Below are 26,999 nucleotides of genomic sequence, written 5' to 3'. Positions count from 1 at the left end.
CCTCTAAGCTGAGTTAGTGTGAGCTAGCTCATAGTTTTTTAGCCTCCGGCTCACACATTCTTGTCTTAGAGCCAGTTTGGTGTAGTGATTATGTGCGCGGACTCCAATCTGGGAGAACCGGGTTTGATCCCCCACTCCTCGACTTGCAGCTGCTGGATGACCTTGGGCAAGCCATAGTTCTGTCAGGGCTGTTCTCTCAAGGACAGTTTCTGTCAGAGCTCTCTCAGCCCCACCTACCTCCCAGGGTGCTTGTGGGGAGGGGAAGGGACAGGAGTTTGTAAGCCGCTCTGAGACTCCCGAGTGGAGGGCGGGGTATAGATCCAATCTCCTCCTCCTCTCAGGAAGGAGGGCCCCAGAGCAAACTAATTTATGCAGTAGCCAAATGGCTCGCTCACAACTAATGCCAGGAGCTCACTGAGGAGTATTTTTCCTCACCGGACTCCACAGCTTAGAGGGAGCATTGCCACCCACAGGTTGGATATTAAGCTACAGTTGTGGAATAGCAGTAACTGTAGCTGGCTTTTCTGGATTTCCTTGTGTGGACTGTGACTCAAGGTGGGTTACATGATACTGCAATGAGAACAGTGTGAGACGCTGTATTATAGGACTCTTTTTGTAGCAGGAACTCCTTTGCATATTAGGCAACACACCCCTAAAGTTAGCCAATCCTCCCAGAGCTTACAGTAGCCCCTGTAAGGAGAGCTCTGTAAGCTCTCGGAGGATTGGCTACATTAGGGGTGCGTCACCTAACATGCAAAGGAGTTCCTGCTACAAAAAGAGCCCTGATCCATCAAGGAAGTCACGGCCCTCGGTTTGCAAATCCCGAGCGAGGCTGTTAACCGTAGGACTTCTTGGAGGACATTACTTCATAGGGTGGCCGTACGTCAGAAGCCGCTTGACAGCATTTTTACATACGCAGTAAGACTGGATTGCAAAGTTAGAAAGCGGTGCCATAAATACGGTATTAAAAAAAAGTAAAGGTTCCCTTGCTCGAAAGCCAGTCGAATCCGACTCTAGGGTTGCGGTGCTCATCTCAGTTTCAAAGCCGAAGAGCCAGCGCTGTCCGAAGACGTTTCCGTGGTCATGTGGCCGGCATGACCAAACACCAAGGCGCATGGAACGCTGTTACCTAGGGTTGCCAAGTCTGGGTTGGAAAATACCTGGAGACTTTGGGGATGGAGCCAGGAGAGGGCGTGGTTTGGGGAGGGGAGGGGCCTCAGCGTAGTAGAATGTCATGGAGTCCACCCTTCGTAGCAGCCATTTTCTCCAGGGGAGCTGATCTCTTGCAGCTGGGGATCATTTGTAAAAGCGGGAGATCCCCAGGCCCCACCTGGAGGCTGGCAACCCTACTGTTACCTTCCCACCGAAGTGGTACCTATTTATCTACTTGCAATTTCTTGCTTTCGAACTGCTAGGTTGGCAGGAGCTGGAACTAGAGACGGGAGCTCACTCCGTCATGCGGCAACTTGGGTCTCAAACTGCTGAACTACCGACCTTCCACAGCCTGCAGTCCAGCGTCTTAACCACTTGAGCCACTGCAGCTCCATGCAAAAACTTGATTACAGGAAATAAGAGAACATAAGAGCATAAGAGAAGCCAATGTTGGATCAAGCCAGTGGCCCCTCCAGTCCAACACTCCATTACACACTGGCCAAAAATACCAGGTGCTATCAGGAGGTCCACCAGTGGGGCCAGGACACCAGAAGCCCCCCCACTGTTGCGCCCCCCCCCAAGCACCAAGAATACAGAGCATCACTTGCCCCAGACTGAGAGTTCCTATCTATACCTTGTGACTAATAGCTACTGATCGACCTCTGCTCCGTATGTTTATCCAATTCCTTCTTGAAGCTGTCCCTGCTTGTAGCCGCCGTCACCTCCTGGGGCAGTGAATTCCAAGTGTTAATCACTCTTTGGGTGAAGAAGTACTTCCTTTTATCTGTTCTAACCCGACTGCTCATTAATTTCATTGAGTGCCCACAAGTTCTTGTCTTGTGAGAAAGGGAGAAAAGTACCTCTTTCTCAACCTGCTCTATCCCATGCATAATCTTATAAACCTCAATCATTTCACCCCTCAGTCATCGTTTCTCCAAGCTAAAGAGCCCCAAGCGCTTTAACCTTTCTTCATAGTGAAAGTGTTCCAGCCCTTTTCTGTACTTTTTCCAATGCTATAATATCCTTTTTGAGTTGTGGTGACCAGAATTGCACTCAGTATTCTAAAAGAGGTTGCACCGTTGATCTATACTGGGGCATTATGATACTGGCTGATTTGTTTTCAATTCCCTTCCTAATAATCCCCAGCCGAGCGTTGGCCTTTTTTATTGCAGTCACACACTGTCTCGACATTTTCAGTGAGTTATCTACTACGACTCCAAGATCTCTCTCTTGGTCAGTCTCTGCCAGTTCAGACCCCATCAGCGTGTATTTATAGTGAGGATTTTTGGCCCCAAATAGAAAACAGTGCAATAAATACAAGACAGGCCATGCAGTAAAGAGTGCGATAAGCGACAGTCTTCTCCTAGTAAGAAAATAGAAAAATTTTGTGTTCAAGCGATAAAATTACATTCCATCTACGTTTCTAAAGGAATAGTGGGAAGTTGATATGCATAACTGTTGTATCAGTTTCAAATTTGAGCGTTCAATTTTTTGCATATTTTAAATTATGTTATTTTATTGTCTTATGTGTGATTGTTGTAGTGTTTATATACTGGCCGTGAATATTTTTAATCATGTTATTGTTTTATTGTCTCTCCTACGCGTTATTGTTTTTTTTAGTATATTTTTATTTGATTTTACAAAGTTTACATTCCAATACATTATTAACGTAAATTGCAGAGTCATACAATTAACTTCTCAATCCAGTCATATACCTTAGACCATCTTTTATTATATACGTTTTCGCTTTTGTTTTGCAGCTTCAAGCTCAGATTGTCCATTTGTGCTAATTCCTCCCTAGTCGGTATTATATCCAGTTTCCACGTTTTGGCTCTCCTACGCGTTATTGTTGTAGTATTTATTTATATACTGGCCCTGGGCCATTAATAAAATCTGACTGTCAGTCTTCTCCCTGTGTAGAAGCGTCCTCCAATTTCACTGCAGGCTCCGTCCCCTTTATAAAAATGTTCTCCTGAACAAAGCGGCTTTATCTAGGTTGCAGAATGTGAGGAGGAGACCTTCCTGACCGCAGACAGGGTCATTCCGCAAGGTGGGAGCCACAGTGGATAATCGTGTGTCCTGGGCAGCTGTGGGTGGAGTTGTCAACAACCGGGAGGGGGGGAAATGCCCTGTTCCTTGGATAGAAGTGTGTGTGTGTGTAAAGCGCCATTAAGTTGCAGCCGACATATGGCGACCCCAGCAAGGGGCTTTCTAGGCAACGGAGAAGCAGGGGTGGTTTGCTGAGTTTTCCTAGGTGGTCTCCCTTAGAAACATGGAATCACAGAGTTGGAAGGGGACCATAGAGGCCTTCTAGTCCAACCTCCTCAATGCAGGATCAGCCTAGAGCATCCCTGACCAATGTTTGTCTAGCCGCCGCTTGAAGACTGCCAGGGAGGGGGAGCACGCCACCCCCGTAGGCAGCCGATTCCACTGTTGCACAACTCTTGACTGTAAAGAGGTTTCCCCTGTTCATGTTCATGAAGACAGCAAGAACCCGCCACGGAAACAACAACGCAAGAAGAAGATCACGGCTGCTTAGGTGCCTGGTAGGCACTCACCCCTCCCCTTGCACTGTGGCCCTAGTTAGGTGAAGTTAAATGTCTATGTAAACCGCTCCGAGCCTCCGGGAAGGAGCGGTATATAAGTCAAATGTGTAATGTATTGTAATGAAGCTGAATGGAATGTTGTTTGGTATTGTTTCAAACATACCTCTCGTTGCATTAAAAGTGTATGAATTAGGAACACCCCAGTCTTATCCTCGCTCATAGGTGCAAAAAGCCTCCTTGATTTCGCTGACTTAAGAGTTCTTCATGAACACTGTATTAAAGTTTATATTAGGAGCAAAAGAAGAAGAAGAAGAAGAAGCTTTCCCTGATAATCCAGCCGGTACCTTCCCGCCCTTCATTTAAACCCATGATTGTGAGTCCTATCTTCTGCTGCCAACAGGAACAGCTCCCTGCCCTCCTCGGAAGTGACGACGGCCCTACAGATACTTCCAGAGAGCCATCCTGTCCCCCCTCCACCCGCTCTCCTCCAGGCGGGATATCCCCAAGTCCCTCAGCCTTTCCTCACGGGGCTGGTCTCCTTGTGTCCTTTCCGTGGCCCCCGCTTGTCAACATTCTAATGTGCAGTTAAGTCTGGCTGTAGATCTGTGGGATCTACGGTAAGTGACAGCAGCTGACAGCTCTAAGTGATTGGAAAGCTGGCTCTGACCGGTTCTGGCTGGTTCACGCGAGAGCTAATTAGACAGTGACTCAGCATTGGCCCTGATTGGTCAATGGAAGTATAAGTACAGTCAGGGCTATTTTTGGGCAGGAACGCACAGGAACGGAGTTCCGGCCGGCTCCCGAGTTGGCCACGCCCAGCAGGAACTCATTAGCATAATAGGCCACACCCAACAGCAGGAACTCATTAGGATTGGCTACATTAGGGGTGTGTGGCCTAACATGCAAAGGAGTTCCTGCTACAAAAAAGGCCCTGGGTTTTGACAACAAAGAAGGTAAACAGAATAAGAAGCAAAAGGTGGGTGTGGCTGGATGACCACACTTCTGGTAACATGGGGGTGCGGCCTAATGTGCTAATAAGCTGTGCTGTCAGGGGTGTGGCCTAATATGCTGATGAGTTTCTGCTGTTGGGTGTGGCCTATTATGCTAATGAGTTCCTGCTGGGCTTTTTCTACAAAAAGAGCCCTGAGTACAGTGATGTACAGAGCAAACTATCTTCTTGTGAATATTGGGTGTCTGCGTGAGCATTATGTCAGTCTGTGCAATTCTTGGTGAAGGGTTTTGTAAATTAAACTGTAAATAGATTTTGCACTAAGCCTTGAAGACTCCAGTCTTATTGGATACTCTTACACCCGTGCACTGTCTGCAGTGGGCTAGCACCGCGTACTACCGACACCGCTAACCAGGCTTGTCTCCGCCCCCCTCTTCCCACAGAGGAAGGCAAAGAAGAGATCCTGAAAGTGACGTTCGGGGAGCTGCGGCAGCGCGTCGCTCTCTACGCCGCCGCCATGAGGAAGATGGGAGTGCAGACGGGAGACAGAGTTGTCGGTGAGTGGGCTCTCCTTCTCCAGGCAAGGGCGGGGGGGGGAGGAGCAACAAGTCGGGGAGGGATGGGTAAACCTTTGGGCTTAAGGGCCACATCTGGGGCTGCGACCCCCTCAGAGTGTTCTGAATTCGACTCTCGCTTTTCCGGGCTCCAGTGCATTTGCTGGCCCTGGGAACGGGAAGAGCTGACCTCACGTGAACTCACGGAGCGGCCTGATACTGAATCAGTCCCCTGGTCCATCCAAGTCAGTCTTGTCTACTCAGACGGGCAGCAGCTCTCCGGGGTCACAGGCAAGAAGTCTTTCCCGTCACCTCCTGCCTGGTCTTTTCCGCTAGAGATGCTGGGGATCGAACCTGGGACCTTCTGCATGCCAAGCAGGGGCTCTCCACTGAGCCACTGCCACAGGCGTCAAGAGGGATCCCTTCAACCCTGGGGGGAGACCCTTAGGGGAGCCCCCGTTCTAGCTGTGCCCCTAAGCTGCTTCCGGGCCAGGTGGAAAATCCGGGCTGTGCTTTGCCTTCCTCTCACCCTGCCGGATGATCAACAGAGGCATCCTTGTTTCACACCGGCTTTCGGATGAAGCGGTCTTTATGCTCTCTCGGCTTATCTTGGCATGAAGTGGACTGCTGGAGCTGCGGTCTTAGAGTTGCCCCAGATTTCCATTTTGAGAGAAAAAGAAGAACTCTTGCCGTTACAGCGTTCGCTGGAGACGCGTGCTCCACGGGTCTTGGTGTCACCGCCCAGGTTCTAGGTGGTGCAAACTGGCTTTCTGCTCCCTGGGTTCGAGGTAGGGCTGCCAGTCGATAGAATAGCGAGAGAGAAGAGATTGGATTTATTCCCCACCCTTCTCTACCCGAAGGAGTCTCAGAGCAGCTTACAAACTCCTTTCCCTCCCCCTCCCCACAACAGACACCCGGTGAGGTGGGGGGGGGGCTGCGGGAGCTCTTTCGAGGACTGCTCCTGAGAGAACAGCTCTGAGAGAACTTGTGACTGACCCAGGGTCACACCAGCAGCTGCAAGTGGAGGAGTGGGGAATCAAACCCGGTTCTCCCAGATTAGCGTCCGCATTCCCAACCGCTACACCAAATTGGCTCTTAACACCAAAATGAAAGGTGCCTGTAATATTCCGAAGCTGCCCTCCTCTACTAGGAAGAAGCCGTCATTGCTCCAGCAACACAAATACTCCAGAACCCAGGTGGTTCCAACATTCATCGCACCTGAAGCTGCAAGTGGAGGAGTGGGGAATCAAACCCGGTTCTCCCAGATTAGCGTCCGCAGTCCTAACCACTACACCAAAGTGGCTCTTAACACCAAAATGAAAGGTGCCATTAATATTCCGAAGCCGCCCTCCTCTACTAGGAATAAGCCGTCATTGCTCCAGCAACACACATACTCCAGAACCCAGGTGGTCCCAACATTCATCACGCCTGAAATTCATTTCCATCGGAAAAAAAATTGGCCTGCCGGTTGCCCAAGGCCTTCAGGGCTTCGATGTCATTAGCTGTGTTGCATAATTAGCCTTGCGAGCCCTTTCACGTAAAGCCCGTTTTCTCCTTGTCTTCTGCGGCGGGTTGCTGCTTAGAGGGCTCCGTTGCAGAGAGCCTCGGGGGTTGCGTAGAAAGGTGTCAAAACTCTGCCCTTCTCTTGGTCCGGATCCGAGCTGGAGTTCGGGAGGTTCGAGTGTCTCGCAAGCCTTGCTTGCAGATTATAGAGACGGCGTGTACAATCCCCGCACAGGGTACACTTGGTTTTTTCTTTATATGTGCATAGACTGGTTTACATTCTGCGTTCGTTGCACATGCAACCGAACGCGTGCTTTACATCCCGCACTTATTCAAGCACCCGTCCTCAGTTTCATTTACAAAGCAAGCACGTGTTGGGATTTTCATACAAGAAACCCAGCGAGGTGCAGTGGTTGAAGTTTTGGACTAGGGTCTGGGAGACCCAGGTTCGAATGTCACTCATGCCATGGAAGCTTGCTGGGTGACCTTGGGCCAGTCACCTATTCCAGACACCTATTCCCAGCCTAACCTACCCTTTGGGCCACTTGGTTTCTGCTGCCAATCACTAGAGCTGGTCTTCCCAGCCATTTGAAGCCTGGAGACACACTTGGAATTCTGGCGTGGCATGGTGGATGCAGCCACAAAACGGCCAGGAGGCGGAGCTGTGATGGCAGCTACTGCCAAAGCAACACTTCAGAAAAATCTGCACAGTCAGTCAAATCTCCAGTGGCCAATCAGAAGCCTTGCTGAGGAAAAGTCCTACCTGGCCCCGCCCGCTTCCTGAAAACACTTGGCTGGTGCCAAAAAAAGTGTTGGTGGGACCCCTGCATTAGAGTGAGACTGAGGCGTGTCTAATTTTCTAGCCACTTTTTCGAACAAAACCTTGCATCCTGTAGGTTGGGCTCTGTTAACAGTGGCATTTCCCCTCCATAACATGAACCCTTCCCCTGGTGTGAGCCTTGGGACTGGGGAAGGGTCATCTCACCAGGGTAAAAGTGTCACCGTTAGTGGACTGGATTGGTGGCAACCACCCCAAAGCCAAGGATCCTTTAACTAGAGGAGTAAATGCTCATATCTCAACAGGGATACTGCTTGAATAGGAGAATATTCAGACACACAGAGGCTGTTTGCTGTAGTGGTTAAGTGTGCGGACTCCAGAGGGCAGGAGAAGAGGGAGGGTAAGTTGCTTCTTCCCCGCCTCTCCCCACCCCTGCCTGCCTGGGGCCAGGGAGGGCCTTGGCGGGGCTTCCTTGCACTCCCGCCGGCCTTGCAGGTCCACCGCCGGGCCCCTGATGTCAGGGGGTGTGGCATATGCGAATGAGTATGCTAATGAGTTCCCCTAGCTCTTTTTCTATGAAACGACCCCTGGCGGACTCTAATCTGTGAGAACCGGGTTTGATTCGCCACTTGCACCTGCTGGATGACCTTGGGCAAGCCGTAGTTCTGTCAGAGCTGTTCTTGAAAAAAGAACAGTTTCTGTCAAGAGCTCTCTCAGCCCCACCTACCTCACAGGGTGTCTGTTGTGGGGAGGGAAAGGGAAAGGAGCTTGTAAGCCGCTCTGAGACTCCATTGGGTAGTGAAGGGTGGGGTATCAATCCAATCTCTTCTCTTCTGTTGCTGTCTGGATGCAAGGCTTAGTGTTAAGCAGTCAGTGCTGCATGAAGTGTTTGCCTTGCGGCAGTCTTCACAAGAGCCCTGTAAGGTAGGTCAGGAGGATTAATGCTCCCTCTAAGCTGTGGAGTCTTGTGAGCAAAAATTCTACTTTGTGAGCTACTGGCATTGAAGCTGTGAGCGAGCGATTTGGCTGCTGCATAAATCAGTTTGCTCTGGAGCCCTCCTTCCTGAGCTAAGGCAAAAATGTGTCAGCCAGAGGCTAAAAAACTGAGCTAGCTCACACTGACTCATCTTAGAGGGAACGCTGGTCTGGATTAGCGTCATACTGCAGATGCAGCGCTGAGGGTGGCTTGACCAAGGCTGCTTAGGAGGCCAGTGGCAGAGACAGGATTTGAACTGGGGAACTTCCCACTTCCTGGCGCAGACTCCTGGCTCCTGTGCTGCCCTCGTTTCAAAGGCCAAGTTCTCTGAAGTTACTGAAGGGCACTTGGAACCCAAACGAGACATTGTGAAAGCCGTCTCTCTACTGCTAACCCGCATCTCTCCCCCCCAGCCCCCCGAATGTTCAGCAGAACATAGTGTTGCATCATGCATAACCTTGCTCGGTTTCACCACTTGACCGAGTGCAAGGGTGTCCCGTCCTGTGTTGCTTTCTGCTGGGCCAGGGGTCCCCATCCCCAGCATGGTGCCCGTGTGCCTGTGTACCAATGCTCCCTCTAAGCTGTGGATTCTACTCTATGAGCTCCTGGCATTCACGAGTGAGCGATTTGGCTGCCGCATAAATCAGTTTGCTCTGGAGCCGTCCCTTCCTGAGCTAAGTCAAAAACGTGTGAGCCGGAGGCTAAAAAAACTGTGAGCTAGCTCACACTAACGCAGCTTAGAGGGAACCCTGAGCGCTTCTGACCGACTATTGGAGGTCTGATTGGCTGTGCCGACGTCTTAAAATGTCGCTCTGGCAGCAGCTGCCGCTGCAGCACAAGGATCTACACTGTGTGACTGAAATTAAGCTGTGGCGGCCATTGTGTGGCTGGCTCCGCCTACTGTGGCAGCCATTTTGTTCATGTGCCCACCATGCTAGAATTCCGAACGTGTTGGGAGGCTCCAAGAAAGTTGGGGATCCCTGAGCTAGGCATTATCAAGATGAAGATGGTACGGTTTGGGGCGGCTGGACACCCCCCCCTTCCTGTGTCTTAAGACCCGCCTCTCCCTTTGAGCAGGATCAGAATGCACAGAGCCCAGCAGAACGTGACTCCAGTTTGTGCCTCCTTCGACTGGAGCGCTGGGCTCCTCCCGCTTGCCGGCCGCCTCTTGCCCTGCCGGCTGTGGACAGAGTCTCCGATTCGCTGAGCTGGGAAACCAGACGAGGGGGTCTAACCCGATAGTCGTGGAGTGCGCTTGCTTCCTTGCAGGGCTTTTTTTGTAGAAAAAGCCCAGCAGGAACTCATTAGCATATTAGGCCACACCCCTGACAGCACAGCTCATTAGCATCTTAGGCCGCACCCCCATGTTACCAGAAGTATAGTCATCCAGCCACACCGACCTTTTGCTTGTTATTCTGTTTATCTTGTTTGTTGTCAAAACCCAGGCCTTTTTTATAGCAGGAACTTCTTTGCATGTTAGGCCACACACCCCTAATGTAGCCAATCCTAATGAGTTTCTGTGGTTGGGTGTGGCCTATTATGCTAATGAGTTCCTGCTGGGCGTGGCCAACTCGGGAGCCAGCCGGAACTCCGTTCCTGTGTGTTCCTGCCCAAAAATAGCCCTGCTTCTTTGTGTGTCTCTTGGGTGGAGCCCTTTCCCCTTGCTCACCAGCAGTCTGGCTTCTGGTCGCTGCAGGTTATTTGCCAAACGGGATCCATGCGGTGGAAGCCATGCTGGCAGCTGCGAGCATCGGGGCCATTTGGAGCGCGACGTCACCTGACTTTGGCGTCAACGTAAGTAAGAGCTGCGGCGGAGGGTCCGACACGGCTCTTTCAGGAGTGCGGTGGAGCGTGGGTCCTCCCTGAGGGCTCTTTGGAGAGACCCTTCCCTTCCTTTCACACCAGGACCCGGGGGGGGGCATTGGGAAGCCAGAGGAGGTGATTGGATGGTTGCTGTAGCTCTTCCCCTTGGGGGGAAATCTGCTTGAATGTGTGAACAACATCGGAAGCTGTCATAGAATCACAGACTTTCATTACAACCTAAAATGGTCCGTGCATCGGGAACGCTCTCTTAGCTTGGCTAAGAACAAGATGGCCGCTATAACTCATTTTCGCTATCAAAAAGGTGACCGATTTGTCCTGGTCACCCTCCAGATTTTCCGGGGCTACAGCGGTTCCCCAGTTACTGTATGGGGTTCCCATGTGGATTCAGGATTTCAATAAAAAGGTTGAGCGAGTTGATGCAACCTTTCTGTGCCGTATTCTTGGCATTCCCAACTCAGTTAGTTATTCCACCTTGTGCGCTGAGCGAGGTCTCTATCATAAGCTCTAGAGCTTGGATTGCTGCTATCAAATATTGGTTGCATCTTTTGTTTTCAGCCTCCTCCAAAATAGTCTTATTGCTTTTTAAACTGCTGACCCATGTTTCTAAATGGTCCCAATCCATAAGAGAGAAAATGAGTTTGTTAGGTATTGAGTTAGGCTCCCCGGTTAACTCCAATGAAACCTACATGTTTCAAATAATCCAAAGGAGAATTCAGGAATCATAGAATTATAGAGTTGGAAGTCATAGAGTTGGAAGGGACATCGAGGATCATCTAGTTCAACCCCTGCATAGTGCAGGAAATTCACAAATACCCCCCACCCCCAGTGACTGCTATTCCACACCCAGAAGATGAAAAAAAAAACCCCTCCAGGTTCCTCAGTCAAACTGACCTGGAGAAGAATTGCTTCCTGACTCCAAAGTGGTGATCGGCATTTCCCTGTGTATGTAAGAATGGGGTTAAACTCCCTCATATTAAAGGATACAGAGCTAACTTGGGGTATTTAGTAATCCCTCTGCCGGATTCTGGCCTCTTAACTATCTATTTCTGCTGAAGGGTTTGCCTATACTTCCTTTGTGACTTGGCTGAGAGAACATCAGAAGAACCCTGCTGGGTCAAACCGGTGGTCTGCCTAGTCCAGGATGCAGCCTCACACAGTGGCCAGCCAGTTCCTCTGGGAGGGCCAATGACGGGGCACAGAGGCCGAGGCCTTCCCCTGAGGTTGCCTCCTGGCGCTGGGATCCAGAGGCTGACTGCCTCTGAACGTGGAGGTTCTTTTTAGTCACTAGGGCTGGAAGCCAGTGCTCCCTCAAAAGCCGTGGAGTCTTGTGAGCAAAAATTCTTCTTTGTGAGCTGCTGGCATTACAGTTGTGAGTGAGCCATTTGGCTTCTGCATCAATTCATTTGCCCCGGAGCCATCCCTTCCTGAGTGGAGACAAAAACATGTGAGCTGGGGGCTAAGAAACTGTGAGCTAGCTCACGCTAACTCAGCTTAGAGGGAACCCTGCTAGTAGCCACTGATAGACCTCTAATCCGTAAATCTCTCCAATCCCCTTTCAAAGCTGTCTAGGCCTGTGGCCATCACTACATCCTCCGGCAGCAAATCCCACATTTCGGTCATTCGTTGAGTAAAGAAGCACTTCGTTTTGTCTGCCCTGAGTCGACTGCTTCATTGGAAGACCCCGAGCTCTGGGATTTGGGGGGAGGGAGGAAAAGTCCTCTCTGTCTAACGTGGGCTTAGATGGAATTTCTCCCCTAGATCTGAACACACAGGCACGTTTTAAACACGTCAGTGGATCACGAGGAACAGAACTGCAGCCAATATTGGAATGCCCTTGTATAGCTCTATGGTGCAGCCTCATTTGGAATCCTGTGTACAGTTCTGGTCCCCGTGTTTAAAAAGGACACTGGAGAGCTGGAAAAGGTACGGAGGAGGGCCACCAAGATGATTCAGGGGCTGGAGCCCCTTCCCTCTGAGGAAAGGCTGAAGCGTCTGGGACGTTTCGGTTCGGAAAAGAGAGGACTAAGTGGGGACGTGATCGAGGTTTGTGAAATTATGCACGGGGTGGAGAGAGTGGACACAGAGAACTTTTTCCTTCCTCTCCCAAAATTTTAGAACTTGAGGGCATCCAATGAAGCTGGTGGGCAGTAGGTTCAGGACGGACAAAAGGAAATACTACTTTACACAGAGAGTGATTGCCAGAGGATGTCGTGGTGGCCACAGGGAATGAATGACTTTTAAAAGGGATTAGATACATTCATGGAGGGTAAATGTCTATCAATAGCTGCTAGTCAGGGTGACTGAGTGGGACCACCACATTCAGAAGCACTCAATCTCTGAATCCCAGTGTCATGAGGCAACATCGGGAAGGAAGGACTTGGCCTCTCTGCCCTGTTGTTGGCCCTCCAGAGGAGCTGGTTGGCCACTGTGTGAGACAGGATGCTGGACTAGATGGACCCCTGGTCTGATCCAGCAGGGCTCTTCTTAGGTTCTTAAATAAAGAAATGTCGTTTCTAAGCTTCCTGTTTGCCCTAGTGAATACAAGAGGCAGATAAATTATATCTTGCATGATTTGATGATCCACGGCAAAAGGCAATTGCTCTTTCAAAAATCTGCCTCTGTGGCAGAAGATGCTGCCTGGAACCTTGGGAGCATTGTTCTGGATGCCAGCTCCAAACCAGAGCTTTTTTGTTTAAAAACAAAGCCAAAGAGAACCCTTGACAGCCTCATAAGTTATTTAACAGTGAGATCGACATATAGCGAAATCGGCTATTTTAAGGCATGGCTGTTCCAGTTATTGGGGGGGGGGGCATGTCTGGGCTTGTTTTAAGCAGTGCTCACTTATTGTGTGCCGAACAGCTCTCTCCCTGAGAACGGAAGGCACGTTGATCGGTTCAAATGCAAATATTTTCAACTCCTATAATGCAGTATATTAAATCTCCAACTTCCTTGTAACTATGTGCTCTTGCTTGTAATTCCCAGTTCATTTTGTTAGAGGGCTTCTAGTGTCCCGGCCCCACTGCTGGACCTCCTGATGGCACCTGGTATTTCTGGCCACTGTGTGACAGTGTTGGACTGGATGGGCCATTGGCCTGATCCAACATTGGCTTCTCTTACGTTCTTATGAAGGTTCAGCTTCTTTTTCAGAAGAACTCTGTCCCCGCAGTATTTTGCCGCAGACCCGGATGTCCACTCTAAAATGGTATGTGGGGGAGCGGGCTGAGCTTGGTTGTAGACCGGCCATGTTTGGGGCAGAGAACTGAGACTTGCTGAAGGCCATGAAGGTCTAAGGGACTTGTGCTTTGCAAGCAGGGATCTGATCCGCGTGTGGCGCTCCAGTTATTGGGGGGGGGGCATGTCTGGGCTTGTTTTAAGCAGTGCTCACTTATTGTGTGCCGAACAGCTCTCTCCCTGAGAACGGAAGGCACGTTGATCGGTTCAAATGCAAATATTTTCAACTCCTATAATGCAGTATATTAAATCTCCAACTTCCTTGTAACTATGTGCTCTTGCTTGTAATTCCCAGTTCATTTTGTTAGAGGGCTTCTAGTGTCCCGGCCCCACTGCTGGACCTCCTGATGGCACCTGGTATTTCTGGCCACTGTGTGACAGTGTTGGACTGGATGGGCCATTGGCCTGATCCAACATTGGCTTCTCTTACGTTCTTATGAAGGTTCAGCTTCTTTTTCAGAAGAACTCTGTCCCCACAGTATTTTGCCGCAGATTTGGATGTCCACTCTAAAACGGTGTGTGGGGAAGCGGGCTGAGCTTGGTTGTAGACAGGCCATCTTTGGGCAGAGAACTGAGACTTGCTGAAGGTCTGAGGGACTTGTGCTTTGCAAGCAGGGATCTGATCCGCGTGTGATGCTCCATTAGCAGTCAGTGAACTGCAAACCGTTTCTCCCGTAGAACAAAGTTTGTGTCCAGTGGCACCTTTAAGATCGAGGTATAAGTGCTGTAGTGATGGCCACAGGAATAAATGACTTTAAAAGGGGAAGCGATAGATTCATGTGCCATTCACCGTTCATGTACTGGCCACCATGTCTCAAAAAAGGACATTGATCAACAGGTATGTGCAGTGAAGAAAAAAACAACAACAACTAACGTATGGCGTGGATGATCCTGTTTCCAAGGTCGGATCTGGGGTTCCAAAATACAGAAGAGAGCAATAAGAGAGCAGTCAGTGAACTGCAAACCGTTTCTCCCGTAGAACAAAGTTTGTGTCCAGTGGCATCTTTAAGACCAACAAAGTTTTATTCGAGGTATAAGTGCTGTAGTGATGGCCACAGGAATAAATGACTTTAAAAGGGGAAGAGAGAGATTCATGTGCCATTCACCGTTCATGTACTGGTCACCATGTCTCAAAAAGGACATTGATCAACAGGTATATGCAGTGAAGCAAAAAACAACGACAACTAACGTATGGCGTGGGAGATACTGTTTCCAAGGTCGGATCTGGGGTTCCAAAATACAGAAGAGAGCAAGAAGAGAGGGCAGGGGCGGTCAGTAGGGAAGGTTGGCCCACGACCCACTTGCAGAGGCTTCGTGACCAATGTTCCCTCTAAGCTGTGGAGTCCTTAGAGCCAACGCACTCTATACGTTCCAGGTTTTGTCTTTGCATCTGTTTCCGTTGTTCTCCACATGAGCAGCAGAGGGCAGCATAGCTCCACTTTCATCAGCATGATCTAAATCTCCCAGGCAGGCATCGCTAGTGAGTCAAACCAGTTCTCCCCTTCCGTCTAGCAAGGCCCTGTCTGGCCCTCCTTCGGCCACATCCCTGTACCCCCCCCCCCCCCCGGGCAGGATAACCACAGCTGTATTGTTTGTGGAACAGAATATCGTTTGGCTCATATACCCACTCTGCCTGGGTGGGTTCAAGAAGCCTGAGAAAGGTGCCTTTCCTCTATAACCTTCAAGCCTGACTTCAGATACAAGGACATAAGTCCTCTTGGAGAGCCAGTTTGGTGTCGTGGTTAAGTGTGCGGACTCTAATCTGGGAGAACCGGGTTTGATTTCCCCACTCCTCCACTTGCAGCTGCTGGATGACCTTGGGTCAGTCAGTTCTGGTCAGAGCTGTTCTCTCATGAACAGTTCTGGAAAGAGCTCTCTCAGCCCCCACCTACCTCACAGGCAACGCTCCCTCTAAGCTGCGGGATCTTGTGAGCAAAAAGTCCACTTTGTGAGCTACTGGCATGGAACTTGTGAGTGAGCGATTGGGCGGCTGCATAAATCAGTTTGCTCTGCATAAATTCGTTTGCATCCTCCCTGAGCGAAGACAGAAATGTGTGAGCCGGAGGCGAAAAAACTGTGAGCTCGCTCACACTAACTCAGCTTAGAGGGAACGCTGCTCCCAGGGTGTCTGTGGCGGGGAGAGGAAGGGGAAGGAGATTGAAAGCTGCTCTGAGACTCCTAGTGAATGGCAAGGTATAAATCCATTTCTTCTTGGTTAAAAGCATGGACTCCAATCTGGGAGAACCAGGTATGATCCCCCACTCCTTCACATGCAGCTGCTGGTGTGACCTTGGGTCAGTCACGAGTTTTCTCACGAGCAGTCCTCAAAAGACCTCTCTCAGCCCCACCTCCCTCCCAGGGTGTCTGTTGTGGGGAGGGGGAGGGAAAGGAGTTTGTAAGCCGCTCTGAGACTCCGAGTGAAGGGCGGGGTATAAATCCAATGTTGTCTTCTGTTCACGCACTACAGTGAATGCAGGCGCAGCCTGCAAGTACATTTGTTCTTTTTTTTTTTGGGGGGGGGGGGGTTATTTTAAACATTACATGAGCTGTATGGCACCTGCTCTCTTACGACCACCTCCTGTACACCTGAGACGATCCCAACCCTGAGGCTGACAGTCCAGTTGAACTAACCCACCAAAGCAGCCCCCGTCCACGTTGCTGGCTGTTTCAACTTGATCCAAGCTGTGGGAGAGGCGGTGTCTCCGTGATAAAAGCATTTCCAAGGCATGCAGAAGTTTGCAGGTTCAGTCCCTGGCGTCTCCTGTTAAAAAGGACCAGGCAGGAGGTGATGCAGCATTCAAAACCTCTACTTTAGACCCCAGAGAGCTGCTGCCAGTATAAGTAGACAGTCCTGATCCTTGATGGACTGAGGGTCTGATTCAGTATAGGGCAGCCTCATCTGTTGGAACGAGGAGTCCTGCACAGTTAGCTACAGAAGTCATAAGAACATAAGAGACGCCAATGTTGGATCAGGCCAAAGGCCCATCCAGTCCAACACTCTGTCTCACACAGTGGCCAGAAATACCAGTGCCATCAGGAGGTCCACCAGTGGGGCCAGGACACTATAAGCCCTCCCACTGTTGCCCCCGCCCAGCACCAAGAATACAGAGCATCACTTGCCCCAGAGCCCCTATCTATACCTTGTGGCTAATAGCCACTGATGGACCTCTGCTCCATATGCTTATCTAATTCCCTCTTGAAGCCACCCATGCTTGTAGCCGCCACCACCACTTTCTGTGGCAGTGGATTCCAAGTGTTAATCACTCTTTGGGTGAAGAAGGACTTCCTTTTATCCGTTCTAACCCGACCGCTCAGCAATTTCATGGAGTGCCCACGAGTTCTTGCATTGTGAGAAAGGGAGAAAAGTACCTCTTTCTCTACCTGCTCTTTCCCATGCATAATCTTATAAACCTCAATCATGTCACCCCTCAGTCGTCGTTTCTCCAAGCTAAAGAGCCCTAAGCGCCTTAACCTTTCCTCATAGGGAAAGTGTTCCAACCCTTTTATCATTCGAGTTGCCCTTTTCTGCACTTTTCCCAAAGCTATAATATCCTTTTTAAGGTGTGGTGACCAGAACTGTCCCCAGAGTCCGAATACTCATTGCTTCTCTCCCTCCACTTCTTCCTCATCGGTTAATGATGGGTGTTTCAGAATTTCATAGAGTCATAGAGTTGGAAGGGGACCTCCAGGGTCATCTAGTCCAACCCCTTGCACAGTGCAGGAAATTGACAAGGCCTCACCTTCCACACTCGCAGTGACCACTGTTCCACGCCCGGAAGATGACAGAAAAACCTCTAGGATCCCTGGCCAAACTGGCCTGGAGAAAATTCGCTTCCTGTCCCCACAGTGGTGATCAACATTTCCCTGGGCGTGTGAAAAAGGGCCACGAGAACTAAGCACTGTGATGCAACCCTTCCTGCCTTCCCTCTCATGATCTGCCCGAGTTCACAGAATCAGCACTGCTGTCAGATGGCCATCGAGCCTCTGCTTAAAAACCTCCAAAGCAGGAGAGCTCACCACCTCCCGAGGAAGCAACCGCTCTGTCTAATTTGTCGCTTTCTTTCAGGGCGTCCTGGACAGGTTTTCTCAAATCCAGCCCAAGTTGATCTTCTCCGTCGAAGCCGTCATCTACAACGGGAAGAAACACAATCACCTGGAAAAGCTCCAGAGCGTGGTCAAGGGCATTCCCCCCCATGCAACTAAGCAGTTACTCAGTGCCCCCTTCAATCCCAGTCAGTGCATGCGGTCCAGCGGCCTGCAGCTCCTGGCTTGGCACTGCTGTTCTGCTGGCGTCCCTTGGACTGTCCGTGGATCTTCGGCCCCTTCATGTCGGGGAGGAAACTGTGCTGTGGGGGGGGGGAGGGGGGTGGTCTGTCCCCCAACCTGGGCAGGACTACTTCTGACTCGCACGTTGCAGACTGTGCCAAGTGAGAGGTGTGAAGGGGACGAGTTACACCCCCGAACGCGTAACCTGCTTGCACGACAGCGAAGGGGTTTGTACTAAAATAGGCTCCAGCTGGCCCGGTGCGATGCGAACCGCTCACCACGCAGTGGTGTCTCTGGCAGCTGTGAACGCCAGGTGCTTCTGGAAATAGCGTGACAGACCTCGCCCACGCCTCCCTCCCGCCTGTTTGCTGTTTCAGTGCGAGCCTTGGTTCGCTGTAGCCTCCAAACGCGTCAAGGCTTACGCAAAACTCGGAGCGCGTGAAGCGCGCTTTTGGCAGCGTCTTGCAAATCCTGGCTCGGAGAAGCAATGCGGACCAGAGTTTGCTGACATGGCTGGTTCTGTGCACACTCGGGGAGGAAGACTGTGTGCCAGTTTGGTGTAGTGGATAAGTGCGTGGACTCTAATCCAGAAAACCGGGTTTGATTCCCCACTCCTCCACAGGCAGCTGCTGGTGTGACCCTGGGTCAGCCACAAGTTCTCTCAGAGCTGTTCTCCCAAGGGCAGTTCTGTCGGAGCTCTCTCAACCCCGCCTACCTCACTGGGTGTCTGTTGTGGGGAGGGGAAGGGGAAGGAGTTTGCAAGCCGCTCTGAGACTCCTCTGGGTAGTGAAGGGCGGGGTATACATCCAATCGCTACTTCTCCTCCTTCTGCCTGAACTCGGGGCTTATTCCTGTGGTTCCAGACTGCCGTGGCACAGTATTGCATCTGGACCGAGACACCTCCCCAGTTGTGTGCAGTGTTCCCTCTAAGCCGGGTTAGTGTGAGCTAGCTTGCAGTTTTTTAGCCTCCCCGGGCTCACACCTTTTTGTCTCAGCTCAGGAAGGACGGCTCCAGAGCAGACTCATTTATGCAGCAGCCAAATGGCTCGCTCACAACTTTCATGCCAGTGGCTCACCAAGTAGAATTTTTGCTCACAAGACCCCCACAGCTTAGAGGGAGCATTGCTTGTGTGCAGGGGTCATTTCCTGCAGGAGCGCACAGGAATGGAGCTCCGGCAGTAAGGAGCCCAGGGGGCGGGCACATGCAACAAGCCCCGCCCCCTGCTCCCAGCAGCCCTCAGTCAGAGCAAGAAGCAGCCAGGTAAGTTGCAGAGCCCCCCCCCCCGGTCCAAAACAGTCCAGTGGCACCTTTAAGACCAAGTTTTATTCAGGTACAAGCTCTCCCTCCTCTGCGAGGGCAGATCTGCACGTGTCCCCCCCCCCCAATAGCTAGCAATCCAAAAGAGTCCAGTGGAGACTGAACGGTGGGTGTTGCCTTCTGACACACTTCTGGTGATGTCAGGGGGTGTGGCATATGCTAATGAGTCATGCTAATGAGCTCCTGCACCTCTTTTTCTACTAAATGACCCCTGGTTGTGTGTGTCTGTGTTTTCTGTTTCACGCTGTCTTTTTCTTCCTTTCAGGTCTGCCCGATCTACAGAAAGTCGTGGTGATTCCATATGTTTCTTCAAAAGAGTCCATAGATACTTCCAAAATTCCAAACAGGTGAGACCAGCTTGACCAAACCACAGTTTTTCACCTTTTTGCTTAGAGCAGCTGTGTGTGACGACTCCTGGATTTATCGCCCTTTGAGTAGGGATGAGCCGGATAGAGCTTGAGGGAAAAGAATCCCATTTCTGTGTCAGTGGGGGTCTGTGTTCTGACTCTGGGGAATAAAGTTTTGTCAGTTGCATAAATGAAGGAGCATTGCCCAATTTGCATTATTCTGTCTCTGCTGGCGGGGGGGGGGGGGAAATACACTTGAAGCTGCCTTACGCCGAATCAGACCGCTGAGCTATCAAGGTCAGTATTGTCTACTCAGACTGGCAGCGACTCTCCAGAGTTTTTAGTAGAGCATCCTTCACATCACCTGCTACCTCACGTGGAGATCCCGAGGATTGAACCTAGGACCTTCTGCGTGCCAACCAGGTGCTCTGCTACTGAGCCACGGCCCTTCTCCTGGGATATGTGAAGAGCAGTGAAGCACCTGCTCCTGGGTGACTCGAGGTCTTGCGGAATCGCCTTCTTCTGAGAGTCAACGAGTCACAGCGTAACACCTTTCCAAGCTGACCTCCAGAAATATAAGTGCTAGTTGCTCGACTTTAAAATGTTATTTTGAAGTGGAGCTCTCAAGAGAGAGAGCCAGTTTGGTGTCGTGGTGAGGAGCACGGACTCTAATCTGGGAGAGCCGGGTTTGAGTCCCCACTCCTCCACTTGCAGCTGCTGGGGTGACCTTGGGTCAGTCACAAGTTCTTCCAGAGCTGTTCTCTCAAGGGCAGTTTCTGTCAAGAGCTCTCTCAGCCCCACCTCCCTCCCAGGGCGTCTGTTGTGGGGAGGGAAAGGGAAAGGAGTTTGTAAGCCGCTCTGAGACTCCCAGTGAAGGGCGCGGGGTATAAATCCAATCTCTTCTGCCTTGTGCAGGGAGGGGGTTGGACTAGATGACCCTGGAGATACCTTCCAGCTCTATGATTCTATGAAGGTGCCATAGACCAGATCAGTCCATCAAGGTCAGTGTCGCCTACTCAGACTGGCAGTCGCTCGCCCGGGTCTCAAGTGGAGATCTTCCAGATCACCTACCACCTGGTCCTTTTAACTGGAGATGCCGGGGATCGAACCTGGCACCTTCTGCATGCCAAGCAGAGGCTCTTCCGCTGAGCCACGGCCCTTTCCCTGTTGGTGTGCAAAATGAGAGACTGGAGAGCTGGGGTGGGACTAAAGCACGTTTAGGCCCTCAGCCATGTCAAGTTTTTAAGGTGCCCCCGCACATGACCCCCCCGCCCCCGGCCAGTAGTTCACTTTCCTTGCATTTGTTGTATGCATAACCCCAGGCCCTGAGCTGTCGCTTACTTCTCTCGTACGTAAATCCAGCTCTGCCAAGGCCAGTTTGTTTTTCTCTGTTTGTTTCTTGGCAATTGGTGCAATGAATAATTTAGGAGCGCTATTTCGAGCAGGCCGGCCTCGTTTTGCCTTATTTACTCTTTGGGCCTGCAGTGCTAATAGAACCAGCCGGGCTCCCAAACAAACGCGATTAACGGGTCAAGCGCTCTCTGCTTGAGCCTCAAACGGCTCCCTTGAGCTCGGGAGCCCAGTTGCAGCTTGCAAATCCAGGCTGTGTTTGTGACTGGGGTGCGGTCCCTTTTAGAATGCCACCTTCCCCTCGGCTGCACTGTGGTCTCAGCTGTTGCCTGGGGGAGGGGGTTGCAGCCCAGGGGTGGAGCGCCTGCTTTGTGCTCAGAAGAACGTAAGAGAAGCCATGTTGGGTCAGGCCAGTGGGCCATCCAGTCCGACGCTCTGTATCACACAGTGGCCAAAACCCAGGGGCCATCAGGCGGTCCACCAGTGGGGCCAGAACTCCAGAAGCCCTCCCACTGTCCCCCCCCCCAAAGCCCCAAGAAGACAGAGCATCACTGCCCCAGACAGTGTGTTTCCTCTATACCTTGTGGCTAAGAGCCACTCATGGATCTCTGCTCCAGATGTTTATCCAGTCTCCTCATATGAACCTAAGAAAAGCCATGTTGGATCAGGCCAATGGCCCACCCAGTCCAATACTCTGTCACACGGGCCGAAACTCAGGTGCCATCAGGAAGTCAACCAGCAGGGCCTGAACTCCAGAAGCCCTACCATTGTTGCCCCCCAAGCCCCAAGAATACAGAGCATCCCTTGCCCCCAGACCGAGAGTTCCTGTCTATACCTTGTGGCTCATAGCCACTGAGGGAGCTCCGCTCCAGATGTTTATCCAGTCCTCCATTGAAACTGTCCCTGCTCGTAGCCGCCACCACTTCCTGCGGCAGGGAATTCCACGTGTTCTTCACTCTTTGGGTGAAGAAGGGCTTCCTTTTATCTGTTCTAAGTCTGCTGCACCTTCATTTCATGGAGTGCCCACGAGTTCTTGCATTGTGAGAAAGGGAGAAGAGGACTTCTTTCTCTGCCTTCTGTAGCCCAAGCGTGTCGCCCCTTAAAGGTTCCAGGTTTTCCCTGGCAGGCCCAAGGAAAAAGGCCGGCATTATCCACCCTCGGAAGGACTCTTGCTGTGCCAAGGTCCTGGAGGGCGGCTGCCGGTCAGAAAGCAATTGGACTCAAGTTATTTTTACATGGTGCAATAGACTGCCGAACTAGGTATGGGGAGGTGTGGATTCGAACGCCCCCTCTGCAGTCAGGTTTGCTCGGGCTGGTTGCTGCGTGGGTGGCCAGGCTCCAGGTGGGGCCTGGAGGAATTACAGCGGATCTCCTGACTGCCGGGACCAGCTCCACTAGAAGTAGAAGAAGAAGAAGAGGAGGAGGAGATTGGATTTATACCCCGCCCTTCACTTGGAGTCTCAGAGCGGCTTACAAACTCCTTTCCCTCCCCTTCCCCAAAACAGACACCCTGTGAGGGAGGTGGGGCTGAGAGAACTCTGACACAAACTGCTCTTTTTCAAGGACAGCTGTGCCAGAGCTTGTGACTGACCCAAGGTCACACCAGCAGCTGCACGTGGAGGAGCGGGGAATCAAACCTGGTTCTCCCAGATTAGAGTCCGCGCACTTAACCACTACACAAAAATGGCGGCTTCAAAGGGCGGACTTCGTGCTGTAGCGTGGACTCGAGGGGAAATCCTTCCCCGGACTCCACCCCCCACAAGCTCCACCCCCAAATAGCCAGGAATTTCCAGAGCCAGATTTGGCAAATGCTGGTTGCTGTCTCTGAGCCTGACCTACCTCATAGGGTTGTTGTCAGGATGCCCTGACCTGGATAGCCCAGGCTAGCCCGATCCCGTTACATCACAGAAGCGAAGCAGGGTCAGTCCTGGCTGGTATTTGGAAGGGCAACCTCCAAGGAATACCAGGGATGTGATGCAGGGGCAGGCAGTGGCAGACCACATCTGAAACGCCTCTTGCCTTAAAAACAAGTCTAGCTCGCCACCTAGTGGTGCATAATGCTAAAGAGCTAGAACTATTGCATGCCAGACAATCTTAGGATCTTCTGGCTGTTCTGCACACAGGCAGTGGCAGACCACCTCTGAAACATCACTTGCCTTAAAAACAAGTCTAGCTCACCACCTAGTGGCGCATAATGCTAAAGAGTAACTTGTGGCTGCCAGTCAATCTTAGGATCTCCTGGCTGTTCTGCACACAATGCCATACGATGATAATAATTGCTGTCAGGATAAAGCAGGACGGGAGAGCTGCGTGTGCCGCTCTGAGCTCTTTGGGGGAAGAGTGGGGTAGAAGCACGCTGGCTAGATCTGAGAATGGCTTTCCTACAGAGATGCAGAAACAAGATGGCAGTGGTGTTATTCGTTTTTCCCCCCCCCCCCCCGTCAACTAACGGGACCATTCCAGAGGCATTCAAAAAGTTCCATTATTCTTAACCTGTAGCATTTTCCATTTTGTTCTGGTATGAGGATGTGAATCACTGCAGGTGGGAAGCTGTAAGAGGACAAGATGCGAAAATGAATTTGGAGCGATCTTCTTTGGATTCCATGACTCCTGCAAGTGGAGAAGGTGGGCTAGGAGAGGGGCGGAGGTAGAAGCGTGGGTGGCCTAAAAGCAAGCCTCAGGCCAGGCTTGTCAATCAAGGGCCTCTACTGAGGGACGGGGGCAGAAATGAAGTTGAAAAGGACCTGGGTAGGTTGGAAGGCTGGGCTGAAACTAACAATGAAATGTAGTGGAGACGGGTACCTGGCTTAGGGTTTATATATGAGGAAAGGATCTCGGGATTGCCATTGATTGCAAGAGGAGCATGAGTGCGGAGTGTGACGCTGCAGCTAAAAAGGCGAACGCGATTTTAGGCTGCATTAAAAGAAGCAGAGTATCCAATTCACGAGGGAGGGGGGCTGTGGCCCAGTGGCAAAGTATCTGCTTAGCGTGCAGAAGGCCCCAGGTTCAGTCCCCGGCATCTGCATTTAAAAGGATCTGGTGGCAGGTGATGCGGAAAGACTCAGCCCGAGACCCTGGACAGTCCTGACGTTGGTAGGCCAAAGGTCTGATTCGGTAGAAGGTCCCTGTGTGTTCAATAGTTCCACTCTGTTCTACGCCAGTCACTCCTCCCGCAGTCGTCTGTCCTGTTCTGGACGTAGCCCTCCTTCCTGAGCTGAGACAAAAATGTGTGAGCTGGAGGCTAAGAAACTGTGAGCTAGCTCACACTAACTCAGCTTAGAGGGAACACTGGTCCTGACGTAGGTAGGCCAAGGTCTGATTCGGTAGAAGGTCCCTGTGTGTTCAATAGTTCCACTCTGTTCTATGCCAGTCACTCCTCTTCCCGCAGTCATCTGTCCTGTTCTGGACGTCACTCGTCCGGGAAGAAGAATTGGTTTTTGTACCCCGTTTTCCTTTACCCTGAAGAGTCTCAAAGCGGCTTCCAATTTCCTTCCTTCCCCCTCCCCTCTCCGCAGTAGTCCCCTGCTGAGGTAGGTGGGGCTGAGGAGAGTTCTCAGAGAACTGTGACTGGCCCAAGGTCACCCAGCAGGCTTCATGTTGGAGGAGGTGGGGATTCGAACCCGGCTCTCCAGATGAGAGACTGCCGCTCTTAACCACTACACTATCCTGGCTCTCCCAGGAGAGATGGAGAGAAACTGGAATAGCTTCAGAAGAGGTCGAGTCTGAAAAATAAGTCTTGCAAGGAGCGGCTGAAAGAACTTTACTGTCCTCACTCTGGAGGAGAATGAGGGAATCCCCTTGGGGCAAGGAGCTGCGGCTCAGCAAGAGAGCCTCTGCTTTGCGTGCAGAGGGTCCCAGGTTCAACCCCCAGCATCCTGAGTGAGGAGAATCAGACAGGAGGTGATGGGAAAGACCTCTTCTGGAGACTCTGGGGAGCCGTTGCAGGTCAGAGTGGACAGGAGGCCCAAAACGACGGTGGGGCTTTGGGGGGCCTTGCCCCCTTTCTTAAAGGCACAGCCCCATGTCTTCTATAAATATGTTTTCCAGTCATTTTAAAAATGTTTTTAAAGGTGTGCGCTCCTTTAAGCACAGTGGGGTGCTGTGGTTGACTAATTCCCGCACTGAGCTGGGGGGGGGTTGGAGTAGGTGACCTCTAGGATCCCTTCTAACTCTGTGTCAAGAAACTGGTCTCCCTTAAGAGAGTTTTTCTGCCTAAGTGTTCGCTTTCTGGACTATATTAGTCATCACCCCCCACCTGCCGGCTTCTTACCAGGATTGTGGCTTCGGCTGGCAGAAGTGATTAACTTGCAGCAGCTGAGAACTGTTGTCTAGAGTGGCTGACGGCTTGCAGTTTAGAGATCCATCCTGGTCACAGCTTTCTATTGGCTCAATGGCTTTCCTTTCTGCGCTGAGAACTTCAGCCCCGCCAGAAAGAATTGCCCCGTAAGCCACAGTCCTGGTAGGCCGTACTGATCTTACTAGACCATCGCGTAGGAGGTGTCCTTGCTTGATGCGGTTGGAAGAAGGCAGTATTCAGGGGCAAGGCTCAGTCTCATTGTCTTAAAGGGGCAGGTACCAGCTGAACTCCAAGAGAAACTTGCAAAGGGCAAGATTGGTCGTGGGTCCCATGATCCAACCTAGATGGCTGGGTGGGCTCTCTCTCCTGGGAGGGTCTCCAAGCAGAGGTTGTCCGGGTTGATCTGCACCGAGCAGAATGTTGCCCCGTAAGGCCCCTTTCCCCACTCAGCGATTCTGTAAATGCCCGTTTGGGAATGGGAAGCCGACAGTGCATTTGCGAAGTTTTTGCAAAACGTGACGGGCCGGGAATCGCCGCTCCTATCTCGTGTTGTCTGTCTTTTGTCCAGCGTCTTCTTGGAAGACTTCCTCGCCACAGGGAAAGGAGACCAGGCCCCGCAGCTGGAGTTCGAGCAGCTTCCCTTCGGCCACCCCCTCTTCATCATGTACTCCTCCGGCACGACCGGCGCGCCCAAATGCATGGTCCACTCCGCAGGGGTAGGTCTTTCCCGCCGGGCTTTCCGGTGTACTTTGGTGACTGTCTGCAAGCCAGCGATGGTGGAGGGCCGGGAGGCATCTTTTAGCCTGGCATGGGGGAGACCGGATTGGCTTGGGGGGGGGGGAGGCTTGGTTGAGTCGCTTCGGCAAAGTCTGCATGTCTAGAGGAAGCAAGTGGTGGGGTGGACTGTCCCTACTGCAGGGGGAGAATATTCCCAGGCTCCAAAGAACAACTCCTCTGCAAGTAGAAAGCCAGGACAGCAAGGAGAGAGCAGCCTCTTCATCCTTACGTGCTAGATTTCTAGCTTAAGGGAAACTTACTTTTTTTATTAACGGGAAGGCGCATTCAAAGTCGCATCTTCCCTCTGTCTACATTCTGACATGGCGCGTTCCACTCTCCATTGGGCGCTAGAGTCAAGATGTAGATGTGACATTTTGTCTGAGCATAACTTGCACTTAAGGCGAACGTTTTTGTATTTCAAGTCTCCGCCGTGAACACGCTTACTGGTGACCGTGCTGCGCTGGACGCGGTTGGGCTGGCTTCTGCGTGAGCGTGCCCACGGGGCCGTCTTACGCAGTGGGGGCGGGAAGAGGGAGGAGGGACAGCTAGACTCCCTCTCACAGATTCCAGAAACGGTGACGTCGTCACCGCCGGTGCTGCCAGGGGTTGGAGAAGCTGCAGAGGGCGCCCAGCTAGGGGTCCCCCCAGTTCCTCTCCAACCACGATGTCGGTTGCCTCGCGTGCCTGGGACCCGAGTTCCCAACACGGGACCTCCAAGGCTCGTCTGAACAGAAACCCTCGTGGCAGAGCTGGGGAGGAGAGGGGGGCGATGGGCCACATAGTGAGGGCCTCTGAATAGTAGTTGCTGCGGGAAGGGGGGGGGGAAGAAGGAGGAGAGGAAGAAGTAGTAGTAGTAATGTTGGATTTATGCCCCAGTCTTCACTGTGAGTCTCAGAGCCAATTTGGTGAAGTGGTGAGGAGCGCGGGTTCTAATCTGGGAGAACCGGGTTTGATTCCCCACCCCTCCACATGCAGCTGCTGGAGTGACCTTGGGTCAGTCACAAGTTCTCGGAGCTGTTCTATCAAGAGTATTTATTTATTTATATTTATTTAGGCATTTTTACCCCGCCCTCCCCGCAAGCGGGCTGAGGGCAGCTTACAAGGGGCAAGAGCCCATGCATAAAACCCAAT

General features: G+C 51.6%; 1 protein-coding gene across 1 annotated transcript in view; it reads left to right on the top strand.

The window, feature by feature from the left end:
* Positions 1–26,999, top strand: part of AACS (acetoacetyl-CoA synthetase) — an 85,491-nt gene that overhangs the window by 20,950 nt on the left and 37,542 nt on the right. The window contains exons 4-8 of the mRNA XM_015420852.1: positions 5,091–5,204; positions 10,155–10,252; positions 17,580–17,694; positions 19,363–19,444; positions 25,660–25,807. Of these exons, the coding sequence (XP_015276338.1) occupies positions 5,091–5,204; positions 10,155–10,252; positions 17,580–17,694; positions 19,363–19,444; positions 25,660–25,807 (557 nt within the window). The remainder of the gene's footprint in view (positions 1–5,090; positions 5,205–10,154; positions 10,253–17,579; positions 17,695–19,362; positions 19,445–25,659; positions 25,808–26,999) is intronic.

This window comes from Gekko japonicus, unplaced genomic scaffold (assembly GCF_001447785.1).
Source record: "Gekko japonicus isolate JY-2015 unplaced genomic scaffold, Gekko_japonicus_V1.1 scaffold2186, whole genome shotgun sequence".
NCBI classification, from domain to species: domain Eukaryota; kingdom Metazoa; phylum Chordata; class Lepidosauria; order Squamata; family Gekkonidae; genus Gekko; species Gekko japonicus.
The sequence above is the reverse complement of the archived record's forward strand: the minus strand, read 5'-3'. Positions and strand labels throughout refer to the sequence as shown.